The sequence below is a fragment of the Corvus hawaiiensis genome, chromosome 16 (genome assembly GCF_020740725.1).
Source record: "Corvus hawaiiensis isolate bCorHaw1 chromosome 16, bCorHaw1.pri.cur, whole genome shotgun sequence".
Classification (NCBI taxonomy): domain Eukaryota; kingdom Metazoa; phylum Chordata; class Aves; order Passeriformes; family Corvidae; genus Corvus; species Corvus hawaiiensis.
The window spans coordinates 2,400,514-2,426,005 of NC_063228.1; the positions used below are offsets into that span (position 1 = coordinate 2,400,514).

A 25,492-nucleotide genomic window follows, 5' to 3' on the forward strand; every position below is an offset into this window, starting at 1 on the left:
CTAAAAATACATGTAATAAAGTTATTTATTTGGACAAGATACTGTGCAATTTATGCAAAACCTATTATGGTAATTAATGCAACACATTATTTATGGTTCTCCCACAATGTATGTATAAACCAGAAATCTCTAATCACATACTGGAAAGATCAACAGGTTCTTTTTTTAACAGTAAAGCATCTTCAATCTTCATTCACATTTGTACTTGGAAACAGTGCTTTCCTTGGCATTAAATACCAGATATATTCCTTAAATACGTGCAAACATTAAGTTTTACTTCTACAAATACAGTACTGAGACCACACCAAACTGCTCATCATATAAAAATAGCTCCATATACAGTCACACACAGAGAGGAGAAATGAATGTAAACTGTCCAATTATGATAAATAAGTCAGGAAAAAAAGCTTATTTTGAGAATAGAAAGTGGTTTCATGTTGGAAAAAGAGATGAATAAATCACTTACTAAAAATGAAGAGCAAAACTTCATTCTGAACTGCCATCAGTGTACACTGGCAAACTCCACTGACATCAGTGAAGTTATTTTGCATTCCTACCACTGTAAACTCAGAGTTTAAACCTTCCCTTGACTTTTACAGTATGAAAGCATAATTTGCAATGATGTGGAACGTAGCCTCCAGAGTCTGGTGCCTTCCAGCCTCATTAGGTAGGCATCTGTGTACCTCAATTATCCCAGTTCCAGTTAAGCTGAGGACAGAACATGATTTCCCAGCTCTTGCACTGACAGTTTACAGCGAGACCTCGCTGAGCCCAACTGACCGGGACTGGGCTCTCTCCAGTGGCTCCCTGAAAGCAGAGAGAGGTTCTTCTGCCTGATTAACACATTGCTCACTGTGAGCAAAGAGAGCAAAAATTGGCCCTTCCTGGTAACTGCAGCCTAAGCAGAGTTGTACAGAATTGGATTTTGCTGATGGGAGCAAGATCAGCCTGACCCGAGTCCGTCCTTACGCACGGAGCCCTCCCGTGAGCAGAGCTCCATGCATGGGTAAGGCCCTGTACAAACAGGACCAGTTGTGTTTGCCTGCAATTCATTCAAATCAAAACAACATCTTCATTTGTGCTCAAGGACAGTGTGCAAGATGTGTCAATACAAGAGAGATGTAGGGAACATTAAAAAAAAGAAGTAAATGTAGTGATCATCTGCACATATTCACATTTGTATGGTGTGTAGCAGCTATGATAAAGGGTCAGAAATACATTGTGGTTAAAAACCTTGCCTGCTTTGACAAAACTATGAACTCTATCAAGTCACATTTTACACAAGATGCATTAGAAGGATTCAGTACTTAAAATACCCCATTGCAAAGTCCAGTTAAGTCAAACATATTAGTAGCACAGAAAGGTCACATTTTTCTCTTCAAGCAGGAGACATTTTGTTTCTTTTAAATTACTTGATAGCAACATGTAGACGGCAACAATTTAACAGTTAACAGAATTTCTGTCCAATTCTTGACTTTCACTGACCATCAGAAGGGTCTTAGAGTGTTCTGTTTTCCCTTTACTCTCCTCATCTTCTCCCTCCTTCGATACTGCCGGGTTTTCTTCAGCGGTGTCAGGCACAGCAACCCGAGATGCTTCTGTTGCATTTCCTCTGACTGTAATGTGCTCCCACCCACCCTGTGAAAAAGTGATACAGAAATTCAAAAGAAGAAACATCACCCTGTCACTGCTGTTATCTGATGTGATGCTTTATGTGCACTGCTAGTTTATACTATTTGTTCATGAGGAAAGTTATCCTGCTCTGGGATGAATCAGAAAAAAGGCTCCCTGTAAAATGAAACAAAATACAACAGACCTCCCTGACAGGGAGTTATAGAGGTGGTAAACTTGAGGATTATTTCTTATCACAGGGAATTAAGATTAGTAGAGTCAAGCATTCATAACAGAGCCACTGCAGATGTTCCACCAGCTTAAAAGGTGGCAAAACCTTAAAAAAGCCTTTCTCAAAACATTGAGAATAATACAGTGTACAACAGTGAGGAATAATCATGAGCAGACCAGGAAGGAATCCACTTTCTTTTCAAATGGCTCTTACTCTGCTAGTTTTTCCATTGTAACTTTTAAATTACCTATTTAAAATGAATACTTATCAAATGCAAATAAACAACTTCCCAGCAACACTTGCACAGCCCATTATAGTAACTTCAAAAAGGAACATAAACCTGAAGGCAAATGTCAGTTTCCTGCAGGTATATTCCAGCTTTCCAACGCTGGGAAGGATGGCACTTCCCTTTCTCTGTGAGCCCATGGACATTGGGATGTACAACTTCCAGGCAGTTCTGTGCCCCCAGCACTTACCCCAATACCATAATCCCACGAGAGGCCTTTAGGTTCCATTGGCTGGACACCAGTCCGGTGGCAGACGGTCCCACAGCTCAGACTGTGGCTGCCCTGCACTTTGTCAGCTATCACCCACACCTCGAGGAAGCAGAGAGAGGCAATAAAATGTGCTGCTCTTCCCAGATGTGAAATCTCTGTCTAATCCCTCTCAAAAAGCAGTCTTGGTCTTCAATAGGCTGAAAATTCTCTAATTTAGGCAGCGAGACACCCAAACAAACTATAGAGCAGTGTTATAATTAAAACATTGCCTGGTAAGGCTTGGCAGGAAAGAGATTAAATATATAAAAGCCTTCTTAAAATACATAGCTTTGTTTTAAAAAAATGGAAAAATAATGAGGCTTTTTACAGCAGAGGGCTTGGCTGTATCACTATTTCATTGGTATGGTTTTTTGTCTTGCTATCAGATTCCAGCATTTAGACCAACACTTTGTGGAACAAAGTTAAACAAAACTAAGGCTGAAGAACATTTAATTACTAAGGTATGTTCTACATAATTTTTAATAAACTAATGAGATACAAGGAAGCTCAGTACACACCTGGTCCAGGGGCCCTACAGACATTTTTCGGATATTATTTGAAACATGATCCCAGGTAGATCCTTGAGGGTAGCTGGGTGTGATGCCCTGGCGGTACCAAAGATTGCCTGTAAAACAAAGTGCTGGTTACAGCCCAGTATGGCTGTTTGTCTGTAGTGCTGTAAACAACATAAATCAGGAATTTATTCTTTCTGTGTTCTGGGGAAATGCTGTTTTGGCTAATGTGTTACAGAGGTGGACAAAATTAAGTTCTCACTTTGGAATTTGTATTTCTATAATTACTGTTTATAAAAACCAGCAAATACTCTGTTTTGTAAAACTTCTTGGGGAAAAATGTTCATATAAGGAACTATTCACTAGAAAACAAAAGCAAATGGGATGAAGGTTTCTGAATCTGGTGTTAAAGGCTTGTTTCTTGTACAAAAGGTGCTTCATGATTTATCTGTTTTGGAGCAGGATTCCAGACAAAACCCTGCCATGCAATTCTCTGACATTCATCAGTGTCTTCCCCCCACAGAGCACAGCTGCTGGATTGTTGTTAGCCAGGGCACTATCAGATATAACAAAACCCAGGCCTTCCGAAGCAGTACCTAAGTGCACTGCTACTCCAAATCCTTCAATAGGAAATATTACTCCCTTTGGAGCACCAGTAATCATCTGTCCAGTTCTAACTTAGCCTCTCCTTTTTAAATCAGTCTGGTGTAGACTGATGTACTTTTTGTAGCACTGCCTAATAGTTTTTTAAATCCTTACCATTTTTATCCAAGACAAACACAGATGTTCGTCCTACTGAGACTTGCTTTAACTTCTGTTTTTGAGGTGAAGGGATATGGTACCAACAGTCACCTAAAGGTCAGAAATCTTGAGTTAAGCATTGAGAAAATAGAATTAGGCATGGAAATGCCTGCAGTTGAAATATAAGCAAGAAATCTGTGAATGACCTCACACTTCATATATTTTTAACAACTCGTTTTTTACAATTTAACTTATGCAGGTGAAGAGCAAATTACCTGCTCTCATTATTGTATTATTTGTATGCACTGTTTTGCACAGCTATGGGAAAGGACTCTGTGAAACAGGTTGGACTTTTTCAGACATGGCAGTGGAACAGAGCAAAAGATAAAGTGCAGGTTCTTACCTGCAGGTTTGTTTGGAGACACCGAACCCCGGTAGAAGGCAGAACCATCTCTAGCAATAGCCCACACTTGGTAAAATGCCCCAATGGAGATGGAAATGAAGGGCTGGTCTGTTCCCACGTGCAGCCAGGATGTTCCCTAACAAATCATGGGAGATGAATTGTGAAGCAATAGTTAAAAATTCTATGACAAAATATTGTTGATTATTACCAAATGAGAAAAAAACAACATAGTGAAAAATATTCTGAAGAATAAATCTTACATACTTTACAACTGAACAGAAACAAGGTTGCTGATCCTCAAAGATATTTGGATAAACAACTCTTTGAAAATAGCTAAGTTGGACAATGAAGGACCTTTTCTATTAAAGTCACTGGATTTTGGATATCTACATGTCTCTGAACAGCTAGACTAGGGCCTTCTATTTTTTAAAAATCCCTTGTTTTTTATTACACAGAACAAGTCTCACAAAAATCAACTGATATGGGATTTCAGATTCCGGACAGATTCCAATTCTTACTGCTGCAGTGCCTTACAGATCAGGATGAAAAAAAATTCTTAAATATTTTTCAACTTCTTGTAGTTTTTCTCCAAATTCAATACTACAGTATTTTCTTAGATGTTTTTCCTGTTTTTTTATCCCACTGGTATCAACAGGCACTAGACTGGGACCATGCTTCACAGGGTCTATTCCTTGGCAATTCCTTTAAATGGAATACACCTATTATCAACAATTTCAAAAAACAAACAAAAAAAGAGGAACTAAGCTGCCAGTGCAGAAAGTGGAAGTAAAATGCTTCATGAGAAGATGGCCAGGAGCTGAGAGAGGCTCCTGCAGGTGATGTGGCACAAGCTCAGGTAGATTATGCAAGGGAAATGCTATTATAAGGAACGTGGGCAGCAAACTGTGCTGCAGCTGATGGACAGGGACTTCCAAATCTGGGACACAAAGGGATGAAAAATAACAAGGTGCTTTGAGAGAGGGCCCTGTGTGATTGTATGTACTTGTGTATTACATTAAATACCTCAATAAGCAGTAAAAACAAACAGGGAGCCTTACAGCTGGATTTTGCTGTGTCACTCCAAGCCTGCAGAGCACGTCTCCTTTGTCACTGATTGCCCACAGTGCTACTCCTTCTTCATCATCTGCATCTGAACTGGGAATTATGGAGATGTCCCACAGGGTAACAGGAGGCACTTCCAGCCATGGCCCGTTGGTGACTATCTTACATTTTCTGAGGCAGAAAAAAACCCAAGCCTGTCAGAAGTACATACTTTCTATGACTGAATTTGTTTCCCAGTCTATTGTTGACTTCCAGTCCTAAAGTCTTTTCACTAGGCATACTTTTCATTAAATATTAGTATTTTTAATCTGAAAGAGGTTTTTAACAATCACTCATGTTTTGCATCAGATTTTGAAGTTTCAACTAATACAGATTCCTCAAAGCTTCTGTTGTTTGTTTTTTTTAAAGCTACTGTATAAAACCAAGACTACCCAAGAAGTCTGCAACTGGTGCTACACTGCTCCGTAGCTCTCTCAGACTCACTGGGCAACAGCAGGGCAATAAATTGCAGAGAGAACTCCACACCCAGTTCATTCCTTCCTCTGTCTTGCTTGAGGGAATAATTTTACAATTCTTTTTTGGTGGGGCCTGTTAAAAAGGTTATGTAGCATCTTGAGGTAGGCAGAGGTAAGGCAGCTCTAAATGAAAGATTTGCTAAGTCTTGCTGGGAATTTGTGTACTTTTTCTGTGGAAACTGAAACAAAGTAGTGCTGTCTATTGGGGAAATTATGTTAGGCTCTATCATCACCACAATATTTTGTGTATGAAGGATGTCCTAAAAACATCAGGACATTCCTCCATTTTCCAGTTCTGAAAAACCAGATCCAGCCCTGAGCAGTTCCCTATTTGTTTTCAATTTTCAACTGATACTTAAAACAAGAGGAAGTGTTTAGACTAGAGGGTATTTCTCAAGTTGCTTATTTCAAGTCACCATTTTGATTTACTGGGTTTGTTTTGCTGCATATCCTGGAACAACACTTTTGATGCTTCAGAACCTCACTTCGAAGCTTTTTGTACAAGGGGCAAAATACTTTGTAGCATCAATACCAAACCCAGCAGTATGAAAGTTCACAGCAATTAATTAGGACAGCTGTTAAATGCTCTAGTATAGAAAGGACAGAAAAGTTGGAAAAACAGGGAATGCACAGACTTCCCCAGCTTATAGAATATAGTGGCAGTTTGCTGTTTTCCAGGTTCCACCTGGACATTTCCTCTGATGGAAATGGGGTTGCATTATCTGTGGCCTAGCACCAAGTATGTGGAATTCATAAATTAAAACTATTAATATAAAAGGCCTATTAACTTGTTGTTACAAGTGACCTCATATGTACTGATATAGCCAGTGTCTACTATTCCTTAATCATTTACCATAAGGAAAATCAGATATAGAGAAGAACCATCTGACTTTTATCTACAGATCCCACAAAATCCAATAGGGTAACCACCCATAAAGGCTTACAGTCAAGGCCATAATGCTAAAGATCATCAGTTTCTCTGCCGGAGATGGGTTATTTATTGCAGGTTTCTTTACTTTTTCTTTTGTTGATTGGGTGACAAGACTCTTCATCTCATAACTGAAGTAGCCTTTTAGTGAGCAATTAGCATTCAAGTTCAAAACTTATTTATATTGAGGTTCCTCACCTTGCCCAGCGCCTCCGTCGGACAAAGTCTTTCATTGTCTTGTGGCCATGGTAGGACCTACCAAAACAGATTTAAACAGTGTTCATGAGGATGTCAGAGCATCTCCAGTGTCAGTGCCAGCCTGAGAGCACTGCCTCCATCTGCCCACCAGGCACCCCTGCTGACTTCAAAATTCCTGAAGTGACAGTTTGCCAAGTTCACCTCGCTGCCCTCCCTCCCTGCAAACATCAGCGTGCCCACAAAAGGGGGGAAATGAGGCAGTGTTGTGTCCCTGTCAAAGGGCAGTTAATGTGCAAACAGAAGTGAGAAGGAATGAGGAGTGGAGCCTGGGATTTGGTAGAAGAGGAGTTTCCTTACGCTGGGAAGTCAGCTGCGTACTGCCAGCCCTCCCGGTCCGTGCCGCCCGCCGGGCTGAAGTCGATGTACCAATCTGAGACCTGTGGGTAAATGGGGACACTGGGAATAACAATCAACACCTCATGTATGATAAACACCTCTGCTTCTACTTGCCTCCACCTTTTGGAGAGCAAAGACTTGCTAAAAACCTTCTAATACTTGGAATACATACAGAGGTTCCCGAAGCTTTTTAATTCAGCTGAAGAGAAAAGGATCTAAGTCATGTTAAACAAAAAACCTCACTCAATGCTTAACATTCTTGTGACTGGAAGATTACTACTGGTTATGAATGGGAAAAACAAGGTTAAATGTTACAACAAATCCCAGAAGAAAATCTGGGCCCCTTGAACTCAAGTGTTGTATCCTACTTGCTAAGCCTGGACTTCTTTGTAAAAAAATTTGTAAGACAAAACTTACCCAAGACCACTGCGGAGAAGGAGGCTTGGTGTTGGTCTTTGTACATTCCTGCAGGCCAGAGGCATCACTCCACATGTATCTGTCTGTGGGCAGACCTCTGTGGTGGTGGAACAGTGCACAAGGAATGCAAGGTCATTTACAACAGGGAGTTTAAAGGGCAAGGGAAGAAAAGCCTATTTGTAGCACTTCCTGCTTTCACACACAGAACACTGCCATCATTAATCTCTATTTAGAAATAGTGAGTGATGAGCATAGTGGGAAAGAATCTGTACTATTGCTTCCAGTTATACCAGACCTGAGGACCATGTAAATTGTTCTCTGTAGAACGATATTCCTCACTACCATTTAAAACTGGAATGTGAATCCCATTTATGTGGATATGGATTTTTCAGTACTTTTGTTCAAATATACTATTCAAGAACCCAGTGTATTTAGCACAATGTGTATACGAATATATAGATCCTAATAACTTTTCTGTCTGGCCTTAATAGTGAAAGATACTGCAAGTAGGCACACTTTGTGCAATCACAAAGCACAAATCTGTAATGTTTTGCCATAAGGACATTTTGAAAAGAAATTACAAATTAGAAAATTGAGAAACACTGCTCCTTCCATCACAGGTTAACTATGAATGTTGAAGTAACTGGAATAACTCTTCCAAAAAGCTAGAAAAAAGGCCTTGTTTCATTTATTAAAGTATTAAAGTAAATAAATACAATAAATTGAGTAAATAACCTGCTGCTGTATCCAGTGACCGGGTTCCACCGTTGGTTCTCATAGATGTAAACACATTTCACATCTGACTGTGTATAAATGTTATCAGCACTACTGGCCAGTCCTGTGAGGAATAAATCAGGTGGATTAGAGAAAAGCTAAAGCTTAAAGACATTACATTTTCAATTCCAATAGCCACTGATTATTGTATTTCTCACTCTGAAGCTGTACCTTGGATGAAGCCACCTCCGTATCCCCCGGTGTACACCCAGGCTGTGTGGTCGTAGCCGATGCCCCACACCACGCCCCGGCTGTTGCACTCTATGAGCCAAAGGTGGCCTCCCACCTGACGCCAGAACCTGCCAGGAAAAGGACATTTTATTCAACACCACATCCTTCAGGAATGTGTGCTTTCCCCACCAACAACCCAACAATCTTCAGGACAGGCAACTTTCTTTGCTCATTCGTCCAACCACTGTGCAACCTGTAAGTGAAGGCAGATACCAGCTGAAAGCATTTCCCTCTGAACAGCTACCAAAAAGCAGATGGTGTTATTCTGCTTGAGGGGTTTGCAGTACCATATTGCCACAGTTGTCATAAAAACTGTCGAGAAACTGCTTCTGGACTGCAGTGTCTATGGAGGACTGCGAATTTCAGATAAAACTGAAAGCTCAAATTATATTCCAATTACAGAGATTAGATTTACTTTTAGTCTAGGCTATCTCTTATGACATTAAAAATGCAAGTACAAAAAATGGGATCTCAGTGAGAAAGGCTTTTGAAATCACAAGGATATCTCCAGAATCTAAGAATTAAAATACGATTAGGTGAATTTCTTCACATGCAGTCATGAATAGGAAGGCACTCATTAACCCTGTCACTGAGAGACATCTGCAGTGCACTACACACTCCAACAGCCCATCAAAGCCACTGAACTGACAGGAAGGACATTCTTTGCTGGATGGCATCCCATGCAGAAAGAACAGCTTCAGAAGCCTCTTACATTTGATCACACGGCATCAGCTGGGGTCCGGCCTCCAGCTCAGGACTTGGCTCACTAACAAAGATGTCTCCTTTACAAGTAACTGACCAAATGGCATGGTGAGAAGGAGGGCCTTGAATCCGTCTGCTTTCACAGCAAGACATGTTCAGCAAAGACAGCTACAAAACAAGAAGCAAAAAAAGCTTCTATTTACAGCGAGAACAAAAATTTCCATAGAGATGCTCAGTACTGTAAAACAAAAATTTACCTCTGCATGTTCTTGCAAATCAGCAAAGTGAATTTGCAGCCTTTTCTCAAAAAAAAATTCCCACTAGAATTCAGTGGTTCAGAAATTATTACACAACCACTGGAACCGCTGTGGTTTGCAGGAGCTGATCAGGATGAAGCATCTCTCAGGTTTGCTCCTGCTCCAGTGTGTCTATGCCTGTCTGCCTGTACAAAAGACTCTGCAACAGTGACAACACAGAATGGTTCTTCTACCAATGCAGAAGAACACAATAACTTAATTCAACTCCTAACTCATTCCCACCCTAATCTATATCCAGAGATGGGAAGAGAATGAAAAGCAACATTTGTGTTGCTGTGGATAACTGCAGCACCAGAAAGCACGCAGACTTCAGAGGAGATAAGAAGCCTCAGGTGCCTCTAAGTAAGTTTGATCAGATGGTTTAAATACCTAAACTTAAAAAGCAGATGAGTGGCCTCAAGAGTTTAAATGTAATGCTGAGATTTCAGAGACTGGCTTCTATGTTTTATTGCAGATACTGCCAGCTTGAAATGAGAGATGCCCAGAATTACCCAGTCATGCATTTCTTGCTCCGTTGCAGCTGCCAGGCGGATTGGCCATCGCTGCTTCGTCCTCTCAGGTGTGTACAGTGCAAAGGAGTGCTTGGCTTCATTCAGCACTTCAACTATAATGGTCACTTCATTGAGGAACACGTGGATGTACTAAGACAAGAGAAAAAAAACCTGTGACTTAAGGCAAACCTTCCACAGATCCAGCATTTTTGCACTTCAGGTCTACAAACAAGGCATTCCTGCCAAGGACAGCAAAGAATCAATTCTTGGCACAGAGGGAATGGGACTCAATTTCCAGCCTTGCACCACCTCTGATTCCTATTGCCTGCAGGCATTAACCCTACTTGTGAAGACCCTGTTCAGCCAAGCCAGAACAAGCCATCACAATCAAGAACATTTTGAACTTCCAGAAGAATTCCTAATTAGTGCAGAACTGATGGTTTAAGCAGTGTGAGTGGTTCCTGACTGGGTATTTCTGACACAGCATTAACACAGCTCAGAAAAGCCTGTGGTTTGCTGGTACCTGGGGTTACCTTTGAATTGGTTCCCAAAGCTCAGAACAGTAGCGTGCCATAATTTGCCTCCTTTCAAGAAACTGTTTCCCCTTTGGAGGTTTGCCAAAAGCAAACCCAGGGGTCTGCAGCTGAACACACCTTTTTCTCCTCATGATACATGTAATAGATGAACAGGATGCTGTCGCGCATGCCATCGCTCCCGGTGAACTGCTCCAGTGCCACTCGAACGTCCATCCACTTATGAGGCTTCCAGTTCCTCCACCACTGCAAGGCTCCAGTTTTAACCCAAACCGACTACAAGGCAAACACAAAATTACAGCAATGAAGAAACTGCACGACTCTTTTTCTTTCTCCCAAATGCCGTTTTTGTGACCAGGAGTTGCCTGTGCTGCAGGTTAGTCTGTATCATACATTCATACACTGTATCACACTGAACACTCATAAAAGTGGATAAAAAGATGCTGAAGTAGCACGTGTACAACAGTAGTAACATCTTACCCCTGCAAGAATGCAGTAGCACGCAGGTACTAATTGACTCAAGTCTGCTCCTGTTATAACAGAACCTCTGTTCAGAGTTTAAAGGCTTTGACATAATTTTTTTAAACTTGATTAAAGCCCTGGACTCCAAGTGTTTTTAATCAAATAATTCCAGATGTCATTTGGCAATTAGCAATGAAGGGACCAAAAATATGAATGAATCTGAAAAGAGCCAAGGAGTCATAACAAAGGGAACATCAAACAAAACTGCTGCTATTTATGTGCTGCCATTGACATTTTCATCATTTATTTAGGCAAGTTGAATTAGTCCTGATGGCCACAGAAAGGGAAGCTCACCTACTTGAGTCACTGTTTCAATTAAGATGCCTCATCTTGTGGTGGAATAATTCATACAATATTCCACTGTTGCAACCACTTCTCTGAGGATTTGAGGTCTCACAGTACCCAAATAATGCTGACCAATGCTTTGTTTCTTCCTAAATAAAACTATCTGATAATGCTTTTAGATGAAAAAAGCTGCTGCTCCATGTTTGAAAAGCTGTTCATTTCCCACAGGGAGCTCAGACATTAATAATCCAGGAAAGTTGTCCCAGACAGAAATAAGGGCAAGAATATAAAGCTGGCAATAAGCTCAAATCAGTATGTCAGAAATGTATTACTGATTCCCAGATGTGTTTAGAAGCTAAGAGATAAATGTCCTCATTGCTTACCTGCTCAATAGCCTGCTCATAGTGCCTGAAATTCTCCAGTTCCCGCTTTGTCCTTTCACTGAGCTGCTGAAAAATCTGCTTCCTCCACGCTGCTGTCTGTGCAGGAGTGATAGACAGGGACAGAGACTGCACAGACGATGACAAACCTGGGACAGAACCAAACCCAATAAAATCCAGTGAGCTTTGAGTACAGTTCTGTGAAAGGTCAAACACGGCGCTCCTTTGAACACCAGACTGGATCAACCCAGTCTAACACCATTTTTATAGTGATTATCATTTGGAATCAGTGTATTACAGCCAAACTTTGTAAATGATGCATAGAAATAGGATCACTAGATGATTCTACAGAAGCTTTTAAATCCATAACCTTGTAAAAATGGGAGTTTTGTCAATGCAAGACAATTAGATAATATACTGCATCACGAGTTAGACTGTTAAATACTGGGATGCCACAATTCATGGTTTATTTTACCCATCTCAGTAGGAATGGCAGTGAGGCAGTTATTTCTGGCATCTGCATCTCCCAAGAGGGCCCTTTTCACCCCTTCCTGTTCAATGATATGTGTTTTGCCCAAAGTTGCAGTCTCAGTACAATTAAAAATGAGATGTAGATCCAGCACAGATTACTTTACAAAACTTACAGGAACTCAGTAGAAAATATCACTTTCACATTTATTTATCTCAAACCCAAAGTGCTCTACAGCTAAATACTGCAGCACTATGCTCAGACATGAACCTACTAACAAACTGCAGTAAGAGAAAGTGGGTTAGCACAAGTTTTGCACCATGGCTTTGGTCAGAAAAAACAAACCAACATTTTTCTTAAAGAGCATATTGAACTGTGACTGGAACTGGGGTGTGCTGTGGTGACTGGCCAGTACCTGATGGAGCAGTGAACCACTTCAGTGGGCTGTGCAGGTCTACAAGACAGCCTCCCCCAGACACCCAGGCCCACAGTGGGTGCTCATCAGCTCCGTACTGGTCTTCAGCTCCCACCGAGAACACGCCCAGGGAAGAGAGGCTGGATGTGTCTGCAAAGCTGCTGACAGAGAGGACTGGATGCTTCTGAGCCTCCTTCAAGTCAATGTTTATCCACTGCAGTTCTGCAGAAGGATTTGGGTTTGCAGGAGATTTATTCATTTCAAGGTTATCTTTCTCAGTAGTAGCTGAAGCAGCAGTGGCTTCTCCTTGCTCAGAGTGCAGAGGATCCACAGGCAGCTGTGCAGATGTTTCAGCCTGGCTGGCTGGGCTGTTCCCAGCGGCTGCAGTTCCCAGCAGGGCAGTGCTGGCAGGGCTCGTGGGCACGCCAGGGAGCTCTGTATCAGAGGAAGGATCTGCATCACCCTGAATGACCGCGCTTGTTTGGTTCTGAATATCATCAGTAAAGAAACAGCCAGCACTGAAGGACAAATAGATAATTAATTATCATCCAAAGCATTGTAAATTAGCACAGGCCTTAGATCACAGACACACAGAAATTGATTTAGTGTTTCACTGTAGGAGAGAAACAGCAGATTTCTCTTTTAAAGGTCAAATTCTATCATCAGAGGAAAGAGTCTGACACAAATCTGGCAAACTGGTCTAGTAAATCTGAAACACAGGAAGGAACTTCACTGATCTTTTCAAACAATTGGTGGTGTTGGCTGCTTACAACTGTCAGGAAAACACTGAAGCAACATTGCATTTTCTGAATATGAAAGAATGAATAGAATTTTTTTAATGCCCATTATTAACATTATGATTTGTCTTTGCTAAAGGGAACTTCTCAGCACACACTCTGGCTCAAACAAGTAGCTTCTGCAGTCCTCCCAGATTCATTGGCATGTGTGGCACAGCCCAGAGGCCGGCAGGCAGAGGGGGAGTAACTGATTTAATCTCCCTAGGAAAAGAAACGTACAGTGACACTCAGGAAGAATAATTCCTAAGTGGAATTGGCACTCCTTCATGGTATTTCATAGACAACATTTTCTCTTATTAGAGACTAGTTCCAGATAGTGATAGTATGCCCAGAGGAAAATGCTTTACTGCATTTTCTGCATCATGCAGTGAATTCCAATGTGGGAGCTTCAGATTCTTCTCTGAGTGCAACAACTGCTGCTTACTGTTAATTATAATGGCAAAAATGCAAATGCCTTTTGGCATACATAATGATTAGAGAAGTCTTCCCCGCTCCTCCCTGTCTGTACCACTTGAACATAAAGAAATATCTCCTAGCATTGAAACTCTTGCTGTACAAAGTCTTGAGCAGGTATTTCATGACGTACCTGAGCAGACTTGTTGAGCTCCCAGTCTGAGATCTGTCACTCTCTCTGCCAGACACAATTGCCTTCCATGTCTTCCCACTGAGCTCACTTGGTGTGACACCTTGACGAAAATAAATCGCTCTGTCATCACAGCCGATTCCCCAGACCTAGGGAGGGAAGGGGCTTGGTGAAAGAAATGACTTGGAATGCAGTAGGTTATCAGATACAAAAAGGTGCAGTGGTGCAGAATTGAGCACAGAAAACTGCTGGACACAGTGTTTTCCTTTTGTGTTCTTCCTTAATGCTGACACTGTAGATGCAGAACAAAGTTCTGTACCAAAGCCTATCTGCACCTCCCTGTGCCACACAAGACACGTGCTGACTGTCACCTTCAGGTGCAGAACTGCAGAATTCAGCCCCTTTCCCTCCCAGCAGTTTAAGCCCAGGGCCCTTTGTCCAGCCAGCCCTATTGGCATGGCTGAGAGTCCTCACCACATGTGAGCAGTGCCTGTACAGAGGGGAGTGTAAATACCCTCCCAGCTGCTCCCCAGCTCTCTTACCTGGTTGTTTAAGCCTACAGTTACCATCATCATTTCTCCAACCATTTCAATCCAGCTTGTTCCACAAGGATTATGTGAGTTCACTCCTCTTCTAAACCACACCTACCATAACAACAGAAAGTCCAAATTTTTCTCCTGCAGTATCAGGAATTTAGTTTCTTTAGTGGATTAGTCTTAATCTCTAGTACTGACTTGCCACATTGTCTTAAGAAGTCAATTACTTCCTTGATTCTTTTTCTTTATCAGATAAAGATAAAACAATTCTCCCAATAGTACCTACACTGTGTGTCCACCTACAGCCAGAAGAGCCCACAAGGAGACTTTTTTGTAGGACTTTCTGTGACAGAGTTAGTTTCTCTGCTGTTGGAAAAATACTTTCTATTACATGTCTACATGTAGGCTATTTTTGATCACTCTGAATGGGCTTCTAAATAGTGTTCTTACATTCAAACCCTAGAAGCAGGGCAGCCAGAGGGAACTGTCAGGGGGATGTCTTTAGCAGTACAGCTCTTTACATTGTCTCCCCTTAGATCTGACTTTACCAATCTGAAAGTGTCTGTGGGCTGGGTACCTGGAAAAGGTTTCCTCTGTATGTAGCATATAGCTTTATAGTTCTGCAGTAGCAAGCAGCTCCCTTCGAAGCTGTTGGTTGAATCCCATAACATCAGGATACTTGACTGCCCTGTGGCAGATCTGAAGGAAAACACACCAGCTTATCTCCATTGATTACAGTGGGTTTATCTGGCAGATGGAGCAGGCTGGGCACAACCTGTTACCATGGCTCAGCTGACGAGTAGTGACTCACTAGACCAGAGAAACTCAGCAGAACTGCTGCACTTGCACAGAGTTCATGCCTGGCTTTCAATTCAGTCTGAAGGAGCAGGGAGTTGGACTCCATGATCCTTATGGGTCCTTCCAACTTAAGACATTCTATCATTCTAAGTTAAAACTCCAGTAAGAAAGTAATCACACATCCACAGAAGAGATATCTCACCTAATTAAATACCAAAACCCCCACATTAAAAGGCTGATGAAGAGGGAACAGTTGGAATAAGAAGATAAAAAAATAGCATCATAAATGTAGATGAGAATATTCCCCATGCTGCTTTTGATGTAAAATTCAGTCCTTGTGGAAACAGGAGTCACTTCAATTTTGATGCTTAATATCCCTTAGAAGATGCCCCTTATCCAATCCCCACCAACATCCCTACCCACCTGCCAAATCTGTCTGACTTGGGTTTAGAAAATTCCTTATAAAAGAAAAGCAGAAAGTCTTCCTTCAATTAAACTCAACTATCACAAACCACAGAGCATTCCCATAACAGCAAGGGGAACTAGAATTCCCCAGACCATGGGGATACAGAGTCCAAATCACAATGCTTCCTGGGCAAGTTGCACTCCTGTTTGAGAGCAGCAGACAGGGAAAGGGAAGGAAAAAAGCAGAAGCAGAGCATGACCCTCTTACTTTTCTATCCTTTGTAACACACCACACCACATCAACACCCACGGAGACGTGCATAATCCCATTTTCAGAGCTTGGAGACTCCACAATACTCCAGGAAATTCCTGCAAAAGACAGAACCCAGAAGGCATTGTAGGTTAGTTTCTTATTCAACACTATACAAATCAAAGGGGTTTCCAGCCAAATTTAACAAACTTTACCTTGAGGGTTATTCCTATCAATTCCTTCTCTCACAATAGCTTGCCCTTCCCAAAGAGTTGCCCAAAGGAGGTCATAGGGTCCACAGCTGATCTGTACAACTTCACCAGGAGTGGTGACTAAGGACCATGTGGAACCTTCTGGATTGTGATGGCAGACATTTTCTCTGTACCATACCTAGACAAGTTTAAAAAAAACAAAAACAAATGAAATAAGAAAAAAATATCACTACAACAATGAAACCATTGAGACAAGAGTAAAGCCAAACTGGAAAGAACAGTTCTCCTTTAACAACAGGATTTTTTTATGTAGTGTATGGTACTCTGACCTTTAAAGGTACGTTTTTTTAATGTTGATTATGCAGTTGAAGCCATTTCCTTATGTACTTAGGGAGGAGGCTGTTCTACAGAGCAGCTTTTATCATGGAACTGAATCTGGATTGGGTACAGTAACTTATTGCTACAAGTTTTGTGTATATTTCAACATTTAAACCACTTCAGTGTATTTCAGGGCATGTTATATAAACTGAGAGTGAACAAATACATAACACAAAAATGTTACTGTTAGCTGACAGCCTGACCTCACTTTCACTGAACAGAGCTTGCCACAATATGGGGGAATAATTCCATTCTCTGTGCAGCCCTTGGTGACATCCAGCCATTTGCTAGTCTTGGACTGTGCAATTTTCTGTAGATCACAGTCGAAATAGGAAGGTCAAACATAGAAAGCATCCTGTGGCAGTCACATGAGTGCTCCACAGCATGACTGCTGAGTGCTAAATCTTCATTTTTGGAAATACTTTTTTTCCCTGGGGACTTTCACTTGGGAAATGAAAGCATTTTACAATGGCAGTCAGGTAAGCTTGTAGACTGGGGTGCTTGTCACATATTACTAGAAAGTAGGAGGAATAGGGAATTTTATTTTAAACAATTTAACCAAGATTGCTTGCCCTTCCAGGCAGTGCCAAATGTGACTGAGAGCTCAGGCTATCTGTTAAAAGTATTACATTCTGCCCTGTGAGACCATAAGTTAGAAACTGTCTAGAGACACAGGAATATCAGATACATGCTGTAAGGATGAAGGAAGAAAAGGGAGAATCAAATCTTCACAGCACTGAGCAAAAGAGGACACCTCATGGGAGGCCTAAAACCACCACCAACAGAGAAAGATGTATAGTTTTCAATAGAAAATAAAATGAAAACATTTCAGAGCTGGATGCCACATTGCCAGGTCAGGAGGTGACCACTTTCTGATCAGTAAGTCTTAGAAAACCATTTTGTAAACTCTTGAATTCTCTCTGTCTCTCCATCCCAAAGGCACAGCACAATGCTTCACCAGAACCTTTGTCAGGTTTTAAAGCTCCTTCTCCTGGTTACGAGCACCACAGTCAGCATTCTGGGCATTTTTCAAGATATAAGATAGTACTCAACCCAAGTTTTTAAGATTCACCTGTTCACAGAGGTTACAGGCTTCCATAAAACAATCCTAGAGATACTAAGCCTTTCCATTTACAACACAAGTTGTTACATAATGTAGTCCCAAAGCAGCTTTTCATCCAGATGCACAAGCAGTGTATTTCCTTACCAACATAAGACAATAACACTCCTGCCTTGCTTTACAAGTATTTAACTCCTTTCCACTTGTAATTTTAATTAGAAAACTTAAGGAATGCACACATACCCTTCCTTGCAAAGAAACTGCCCACACTGACAGGCGGCCGAGGGGCTCGTCCGTGATCTCCCATCCTCCGATGGAGATGTCATTGAAAGGGTCTGGCAGCTGGTCTGGTTCATCATGGGACACAATCTGGAGCAAAGGGAAGGAAGGTTGAGGAGAGGAGACACTGCAAACAGGTGACTTGGCTGGCGGCCTAGCCTGTTTCTTGCAGATTGGTTATGTAGCGCTTCCTAGAGTGTTTGAGCATGGAGATCCTCCCTCTCATTCAAGGCCTCCATATGCAGAGAGGGAAACGCTGCCAAGGCAGCATGGAGAAGTCTGTGTTTTGTACCCTAAGTAAAGGAAGTTTTTATTCACAGAACACTGCATACAGAATTGGAAAGCTGAAAGATCAAAAATTACACATTTTTAATGTCCTTAGAATGGAACAACGATTATTAAAGAACAGTTATTCACACACATAAAGGAGCAGCTGGTGAACAATACAAGGCAGATGCCAGCTTGAAGGAGAGTGTTTTGTCACACAACCAAAGGAAGTTAAAAAGTTGATCTGAAATTTGCAAAGGAGCTGAGCATCCATCTCTAATTGCTTCACCATGAGATTTGACACCTTATTACCACAGGTTTCTATGAAAAATCCCAGCCTTCCATTTATGCTAACAAAATAGCAAGTTGGAAGTGAAGGAATCCAAGTCCAGCCTACAGAAAAGTCATAAGAATTAACTTCCCCACCCTTATAATTGATTATTTCAGACCCTCAGTTTATTTAATATTTAAAAGAGATCCAGAACCTTCGCCCAAATGTCCCGGGATTTGTATCTCCTGTATCTGATCCATCTCCTGCGTCTGACACAAGAATTCCATCTCTTATCCTTTGTGTAGGTGCTGGGGAAGTCTATGGCATAAGTCCAGCCCTGCAAACAGAGGTTTTCTTGTATGAAAACAGGATCAAGGGAAAGCTTGAAGACATAACTCAGAGCAATTCTGCACAAGACTCACAGCACAAGTCACTCTGTGTCTCTAGAGCCCTGATTAACAGATCAGCTAATTCCATGAATGATTTATGAATCATGCCCAAATTCCTCGGGATGATATACACAGAACAAACAAGACACAGTAAAACATTTTACTTTCTTCATAGTAAAGACCTTAAATAACAATGGCATTCAGTTGCCAGGATTTTGTGATTTTTTTGATCAGGAAAAAAAGCTTCTACAGAAGCTCCTATAGACTTCAAAAGCCTTCAAACAAGATCCTTCCTTCTGTTGTATTAGAGTTGAGCTATTTCCCAGAAAGAAGTATCTATGGCAAGTTTTATTTTTACAGACTTTTTTACACTTCTATAACAGTTCTTTTCATTTTACAGAGTAAGGATTCCCAGAATAGATCTCTTTTTGGTATTGTTCACCTACCCCTTTCTCTGTTGGTTCCCCTCCAATATTTTCATCCACATACCAGTCAGACTCCCACTCCCAGTGTGGTGAAGGCAGTGTGAAACTATCAAGCTGCTGGTGTTTTAGCCCGCTCACATCACTCCACTGCCAGCGGTCACTGGGCAGTAATTTCTCACAAAAGCCACCAACTGGATTCCAGCGCTGCCAGAAATAATAAATAAAGTATTTTGTTTGAGATCACATTATCTCATTGGACATCTACAGGGAATCATGACATGTTTCTTATTTTCTGCACTAGAAGAGGAATAAATTGCTGGGGTGAATGAGAAAGTGTTCACTCTATGAGGCCCTCCCTGACACAGCCTTTGGGGGAAGCTTTTTTGAATATCAAAGAAGGGCTGACTGCAGAGCTCGTCCCAACCAAGTCAGCTTCAGCTATATAAATAGGAACATCTGATGCTATATTTTACTAGGCACAGTAAAATATATTATATATTTTTCTTTGGTGATATATGGCACCATGACACTGCAGCATTAGGGTAATGCTGGATAGATGGCCTTGGTATCTCTAATCTACTCCCAGAGAAAGATGATTCATATCTTGTCTGCACTAGAAAAACAGCACTGCCTCTGCCAGGAACTGTCTGGAGAGAACTGGATCAGCAAATCTCCCCTGGATCTCATGTTATATTTTTTCCCTAATCTGCCTTGAATCAGTTACAGAACAAATAACACAAGGATTTTCACCAATACAGCTGTCATTTTTTTCCCCCACACTCCTACATACTATAGAAATACTGGCAAAATCCGTCCTGTAATACTGTCTTACATTTTAGGGCATGTGGAAACTGAGTCGTTCAAAATCTATCTATAATTTTTACACAAAATATTATTTGCTGTTACTAGAAATCTGGCTAAATTGCCTTGTACATTATCTGCAAACTATTTCAGTTTAATTTTGTTGTTGTTAGCTCTTGTAGAATATTTATTTTTGTGCTTTCTAGTATTTTGTTTTCTGTTTTTCATTACCTAGAACAAACAAAATGAAAGTTTTAAAGTAACAAATAAAATTTTAAATTTTGCATTTTTAAAGAACATGTTTACACAATGAAAGGAACATTCTTAAATGGCTGAAAAGCTGTATCAATATTAAATAATGTATAAAATTAATTTGTTGTATTTTTGCCCATGCAGGTAAGTTAATGTCTTTTCCCAATTTATATTCATTCCAGTGCCCATTAGAAATCAGAGAAATGTGCTCAAGAAAATCCATCAATTTTCTCTCCCAAATAACTTTTGGTTAACTAGAAAAAAAATCTGATAAATTTCCTTTGAAATATGGTTTTAAAGACATTTTTTGAAGTCCATCAGATAGAAAGGATCATCTTAACACTCCTATGCAAAAAAAGTTGGAAACATTGTACTTTAATGGAAAATCATGCCTTTATTAGAGAAGTCTTTTTAACACTAAGAAATAGCATTTTCCTAAGAATAATATATTTCTGATAATGTATCTTTGGTGCCTGGAAGTAACACTGGACATTTTCTTCAGGGGATTGGGTATTTGTCACTTTTGTAAGGAAAGGAGAAATGTAAACCAGCCAGTGAAAAGGGTGAATGCTTCAGTCTGAAACGGCTCACACAGAACAGGTGGAGTTCACACTGGCATTGCTTTTGCTAGGAGCAGGGTAGTATAACTCGTTTGGGAGTTTAAATACTAAAAGATAAGCTGGTATTTGGCACATATATGTACTCTTCAGAAACTTCTGGTAAAAAATGAAAACAAAACTGCTCAATCGATTCTCTGGTGAGAAGAACACCCCGAGACAGCTGATGTAGGATGTGCTGGCAGCCCAAGCAGTGGCTGTGTCACAGAGGGACTGTACCTGTCATACCTGGTTCTCATAGGTCTCCTCCTGGTATCTGATAGGAACATCTCCTGAGAACACGTAGGTGTACACTTGATGGTCACAGGCTATTCCCCAGCAGCACTGTTTGACAGCAGAGACCCGTTTGAATTCCAGCTGTGTGTCCTTACAGAGCTCCCAGTACTGGCCAACAGTAGAGAGAGTGTAAACCCTCCCAAAAATGTCAACAGCCCACAAAAGGGAACTGGGCATGGCCATATCTGAAAGGCAAAACCGAGGTTATTAATGGAAATGGTGGGTACAAAAATGGATCTTGAACCTACTGCAGGTCAGTCATGCTCCGAGCCATCATCAGTCAAATTAAATAAAGATGTAAGGGATGATTTTTTAAAAAGAGCCTGTGCAAAGCTGGCAGCAGATCTCTTTGTCAGAGCTGTGCAGCCAACACCTCTCAGATGGCCCTGAAAAGCCATCTGAAAGGCCTTTCTACCAGCCCACTACTGCCCATCCTACAAGAGCTCAGAAGTAAATGGGACAGCTCTGGCAGGCTGGGGACAGACGTCAGCTCTGAACTGGGATGACAGCACAGACCATTTCATGGCAGGCAGCTCTGCTCTCAAGATCTGGTAATGCTGGTGGTGCTACACACCCTGCTCATCTCAGCTCCACAAAGCCCTGATATCCCCTGATCCCTCCTTCTCAGCCTGCTCTCCATGGAGGCTGAGAACACACCTACACAGGTACAAAGGCAAGGATGTGAAAGAGAGCTTCTCCAAAAGCACACATCTGGTTTTAATCCATGGACATACTGCCTGCTCCTGCCAGGAAACCTCTTTCAAAACATTCTGGATCAGATCCAGCTTTAGGATCTGATCTTTATATTAATAGGTGTGATGAATTTAAGTATATACAGAGCATGGTTTGGCAGCAGAGACCTGGTTGAGTTCCATTCCAGTTCTATCACATAATAACCTGTCATTTTCTGGGCACTGCAGCCCAGCCCTTCTCAGAGGGGTGAGGCAGGTGCACATCAGTCCTTTCAGAAGTCAAGAAAGGCCAGTGTGTTTCTGTCACTTGACCTTCTGGGTGCCATCAAAACAGACAAATTTTGGTTGTTCTGCATGTTTGACAGTCAGAACTGCTGATGAGTGTTTTGAACTTTGCCTTCAGCTCCTTTAACTATGCAGTAGGGAACTGGGAGAGGAAAGGTAGAAAAGTGGACTCAGATCCAACACAATGAAAGAGGAATTCTTGCTTGGAGTCAGTGTGGAACACTGCTTCTTTGTTGTCAAATGGCAACTGTGCTTTTAATAAAAGAACCTCAGGAGAGCTGCCTGCCTGCTTTCTGATAAAAGTGGTGGTACAGAGGGACTGACTTGCCCTGTGTATGTGAATGGCAATAGTGGAACTGTGGAGAATCTCACACAGCTGGGTCAGTGTCAAAGAACAGCACAGAAATTCCCATGGGATCCCAGGGAGAATATATCAGGAATCTTTGCTTCATAGAATTGCTGCTGCTAAGTACCTAAAAACCTGGATCCAACAGGTGAAGAACAGGAAACGGTGATAAGCAAACACACAGCAGCAGAGAATGAGTGATACCAGGGGGAGGTCACAAGCAGAATTCTCCCATTAGTTGTGGCATAACTAAGATGAATCCGCTGGTTTTGACCGTTTTTCCCTCGTTGTTGCTGGGACTTTGAAGGTATGCATGTTTGTCTGCTCTTGGATCACCTTCTTTACATCCTCCTATAGTGGAGTACAGAAGGACATAACAGGGAATAATGGAATGGAACAAAGTGAAGATGGGGTGGAAATTATAGTGAGTGTATCACTGGGAAAGTAAAGGCCATGAAAAGAAGCCTTTCAGTATTAGCACTTAAAATTCTCCAAAGCAGTGTTTAGAACAGAAGAAAATATTATGCACTTAAGTAAACAGAATGCCAGAGAGTCTGGAGTAAAGGAAGCATTATGGATAATGCAACGAAGACAGCTACCTAGCCAGGTAACAAAGAAAAGTGATGCTTGGGTATCTTAGAGATGGGCAAAGATATAAATGAAGACTTGTACCTGGAATGACAGTGCAGGCAGGAAGAAAAGTACCTGGAGCAGTTCGGGAAAAGGTGATGAAGGTTCCAAAGATTATGAAGTTAAGAAAAACATAGATGGGACAATTAAAATAACCCAGGCTAATGCAACTGCCTTGAAATACTCAAGGCAGCCAAGACAAGTGAGAGTTTCTACATATTCTCTCATCTGAACTTTGGAGAGAGTGTTTGGGGAATCATGGGAAAATCCCAAATGCATTTGGGATTATAAACTTTTAAGACTTCACTTTAGGCCACTTTGCACTGGCTGTGCTGCAGAAGATGAAGACAGATATTGCCCAGTTTTGAAGGATGCTCAGTGCTGGTGGCTTAGGTGCTTTATAGTGAAAGCAGAAGTTGTCAAGTATTCTCAGGGGCCTTGAAAAAAATCAGATCTGCTGACTTATTTCTCATCCTGCAGCTCAGCCAGGTAATTTTGGATAGAATTAAAATGCTGAAATGACGATAACATATTGTTAATTAAAATTTCCAGTGGCCTGGCAAAACGCTGATTGCTACAGAATTCAAGAAAAATATCCCAATTCCTTGCATATAATAAAAGCAATGATGTTCCTCCGAAGAGCAAGGCCCTGTCCCCGAGTTCAGGCCGTGGCGGCGGCAGGATGTGAACCACGCCAGGACTCGACGTGTTCCAAGGCACACCGCGCACACATTTCTCCTCCGTGTCACACGAACCGAGCGGGGACTCCTCCGGTACCCCCGTCTGGCCACGGACGCGCCGCTCGGAGCCCGCGGGGATCCCAGAGCGCTGCACAAACGCGCCAAGGCTCGAACCGCGCCCGGCAGCCCCGCCCGGGGCGCTCCCGGCCGGGCATTAAGGCCGGATCGGCTCAGGAGCCGCGCGGGGCCGGGGCGGCGGGAGCGGCCTTGGGGCGGCCCCGGGCCGGGCTCAGGCCCCGCTCCCCGCGGGCTGCGGCAGCTCCGGGCGCGGGGCTCCGGCGGCGGCGCGACCCGAAACGCCCCGCGGCGCCCCCCACGCCCTCCCCGCGGGGGCTGAGCGGAGGTGCCGGCACCTCCCCACGGCTCCGCCGCTGCTCCCAACAGCGCTGGAGCCGCCGGGAAGGGCGGCGGGTGCCCGACCTCCACCCGCCCTGCCCGGCCCGCCCCTCCCCTCCCCTCCGCCGGCCCGCGGGCAGCGAGCGGCACTGCCCCGACCCGGCCCCCCGGGCTCGCCCCTCACCTGCCTCCCGCCGCCCGGCGCCGCTCCCGGCCGAAGGAGCCGCCGCGCCCCGGCAGGGCGGCCCCGCGGAGCCGCGGCCGGCGGGGAGCGCCGCGCCCACAGCGGCTGCGAGCGCCGCCGCCATTGGCGCGGGCCGGGCGCGTCACGGCCGGGGCGGCGGGGCCGGACCGAGGGGCTCCGCCGGGACCGGGCTTGGGGAGCGCCCGGGCGTGAGCTCCAGGGAGGACCACAGAGCTGAGCGAGGGACCGGAGCGAGTCTTACGAGGGAAGGCTGAAGGAGCTGGGCCTGTTCAGCCTTGAGAAGAGACGACTGAGAGGGGACCTCATCCAGTGTAGAAATATCTAAAGGGAGGTGTGTGTGTGTCAAGAGGACGGAGCCAGGCTCTGCTCGGTGGTGTCGAGCAATACAACAAGAGACAAGGGGCAGAAACTGATGCACAGGAGGTTCCACCTGAACATGAGGAGGAAGAACTTTCCTGTGCAGTGACCGAGCACTGGAATAGATCGCACGGAGAGGGTGTGGAGTCTCCCTCACTGAAGATAGTCAAGATCTGTCTGGATGTAATCCTGTGCTCTGGAGCGACCCTGCTTGAGTGAGAAGGTTGAACAGATGAGCCACTGTGGTCCCTCCCAGCCCGACCCATTCTGTGATGCTGTGATTCTGTGAAAGGGGCTTGTGCAGGCAGTGCCCATCCCTCTGTCCGGCTGCTCGGAGTGAGCAGTGGCTGCAGCCGGAGTGAGGGAAACCAGCCTTTACCCGGAGCTGTGTTTACTCTTGATGCATCAGTAAATGCCTTGCCTGAGGTGTAAGGAAGGCCTTTACTGTCACAACCTGTGGCAGTGCAGTAGGAGCACAGTAGCGATCCTGCTTCCCTGGGCGACACCAAAGGTGCTGCTTAGCGTTTATTGCAGGATATTGCACACTTGCCCTGCTACAAACAATAACCTGCCTTCGAAACTGCTTGCCCATACATCTCAGTTTTTGCCATCACATTCCAGTTCATTTTGAAGTG

The 25,492-nt window shown here is 43.0% G+C and overlaps 1 protein-coding gene across 1 annotated transcript; it reads right to left on the reverse strand.

Moving 5' to 3' along the window:
* Positions 1–7: 7 nt before the first annotated feature.
* On the reverse strand, positions 8–24,535 carry TECPR1 (tectonin beta-propeller repeat containing 1). Its single transcript, XM_048320829.1, has 25 exons — positions 24,480–24,535; positions 21,219–21,451; positions 19,342–19,524; positions 18,721–18,843; positions 17,933–18,058; positions 16,255–16,429; positions 16,058–16,158; positions 14,593–14,694; positions 14,054–14,199; positions 12,671–13,188; positions 11,790–11,935; positions 10,720–10,875; positions 10,067–10,216; positions 9,269–9,426; positions 8,497–8,624; positions 8,287–8,389; positions 7,552–7,648; positions 7,096–7,175; positions 6,739–6,795; positions 5,094–5,268; positions 4,036–4,171; positions 3,651–3,743; positions 2,898–3,004; positions 2,320–2,439; positions 8–1,638 (listed from the first exon to the last, which is right to left on the reverse strand). The coding sequence occupies exons 2-25, from the start codon at positions 21,447–21,449 to the stop codon at positions 1,441–1,443; spliced, it is 3,609 nt and encodes a 1,202-aa protein (XP_048176786.1). The 5' UTR covers positions 21,450–21,451; positions 24,480–24,535; the 3' UTR covers positions 8–1,440.
* Positions 24,536–25,492: the final 957 nt, after the last annotated feature.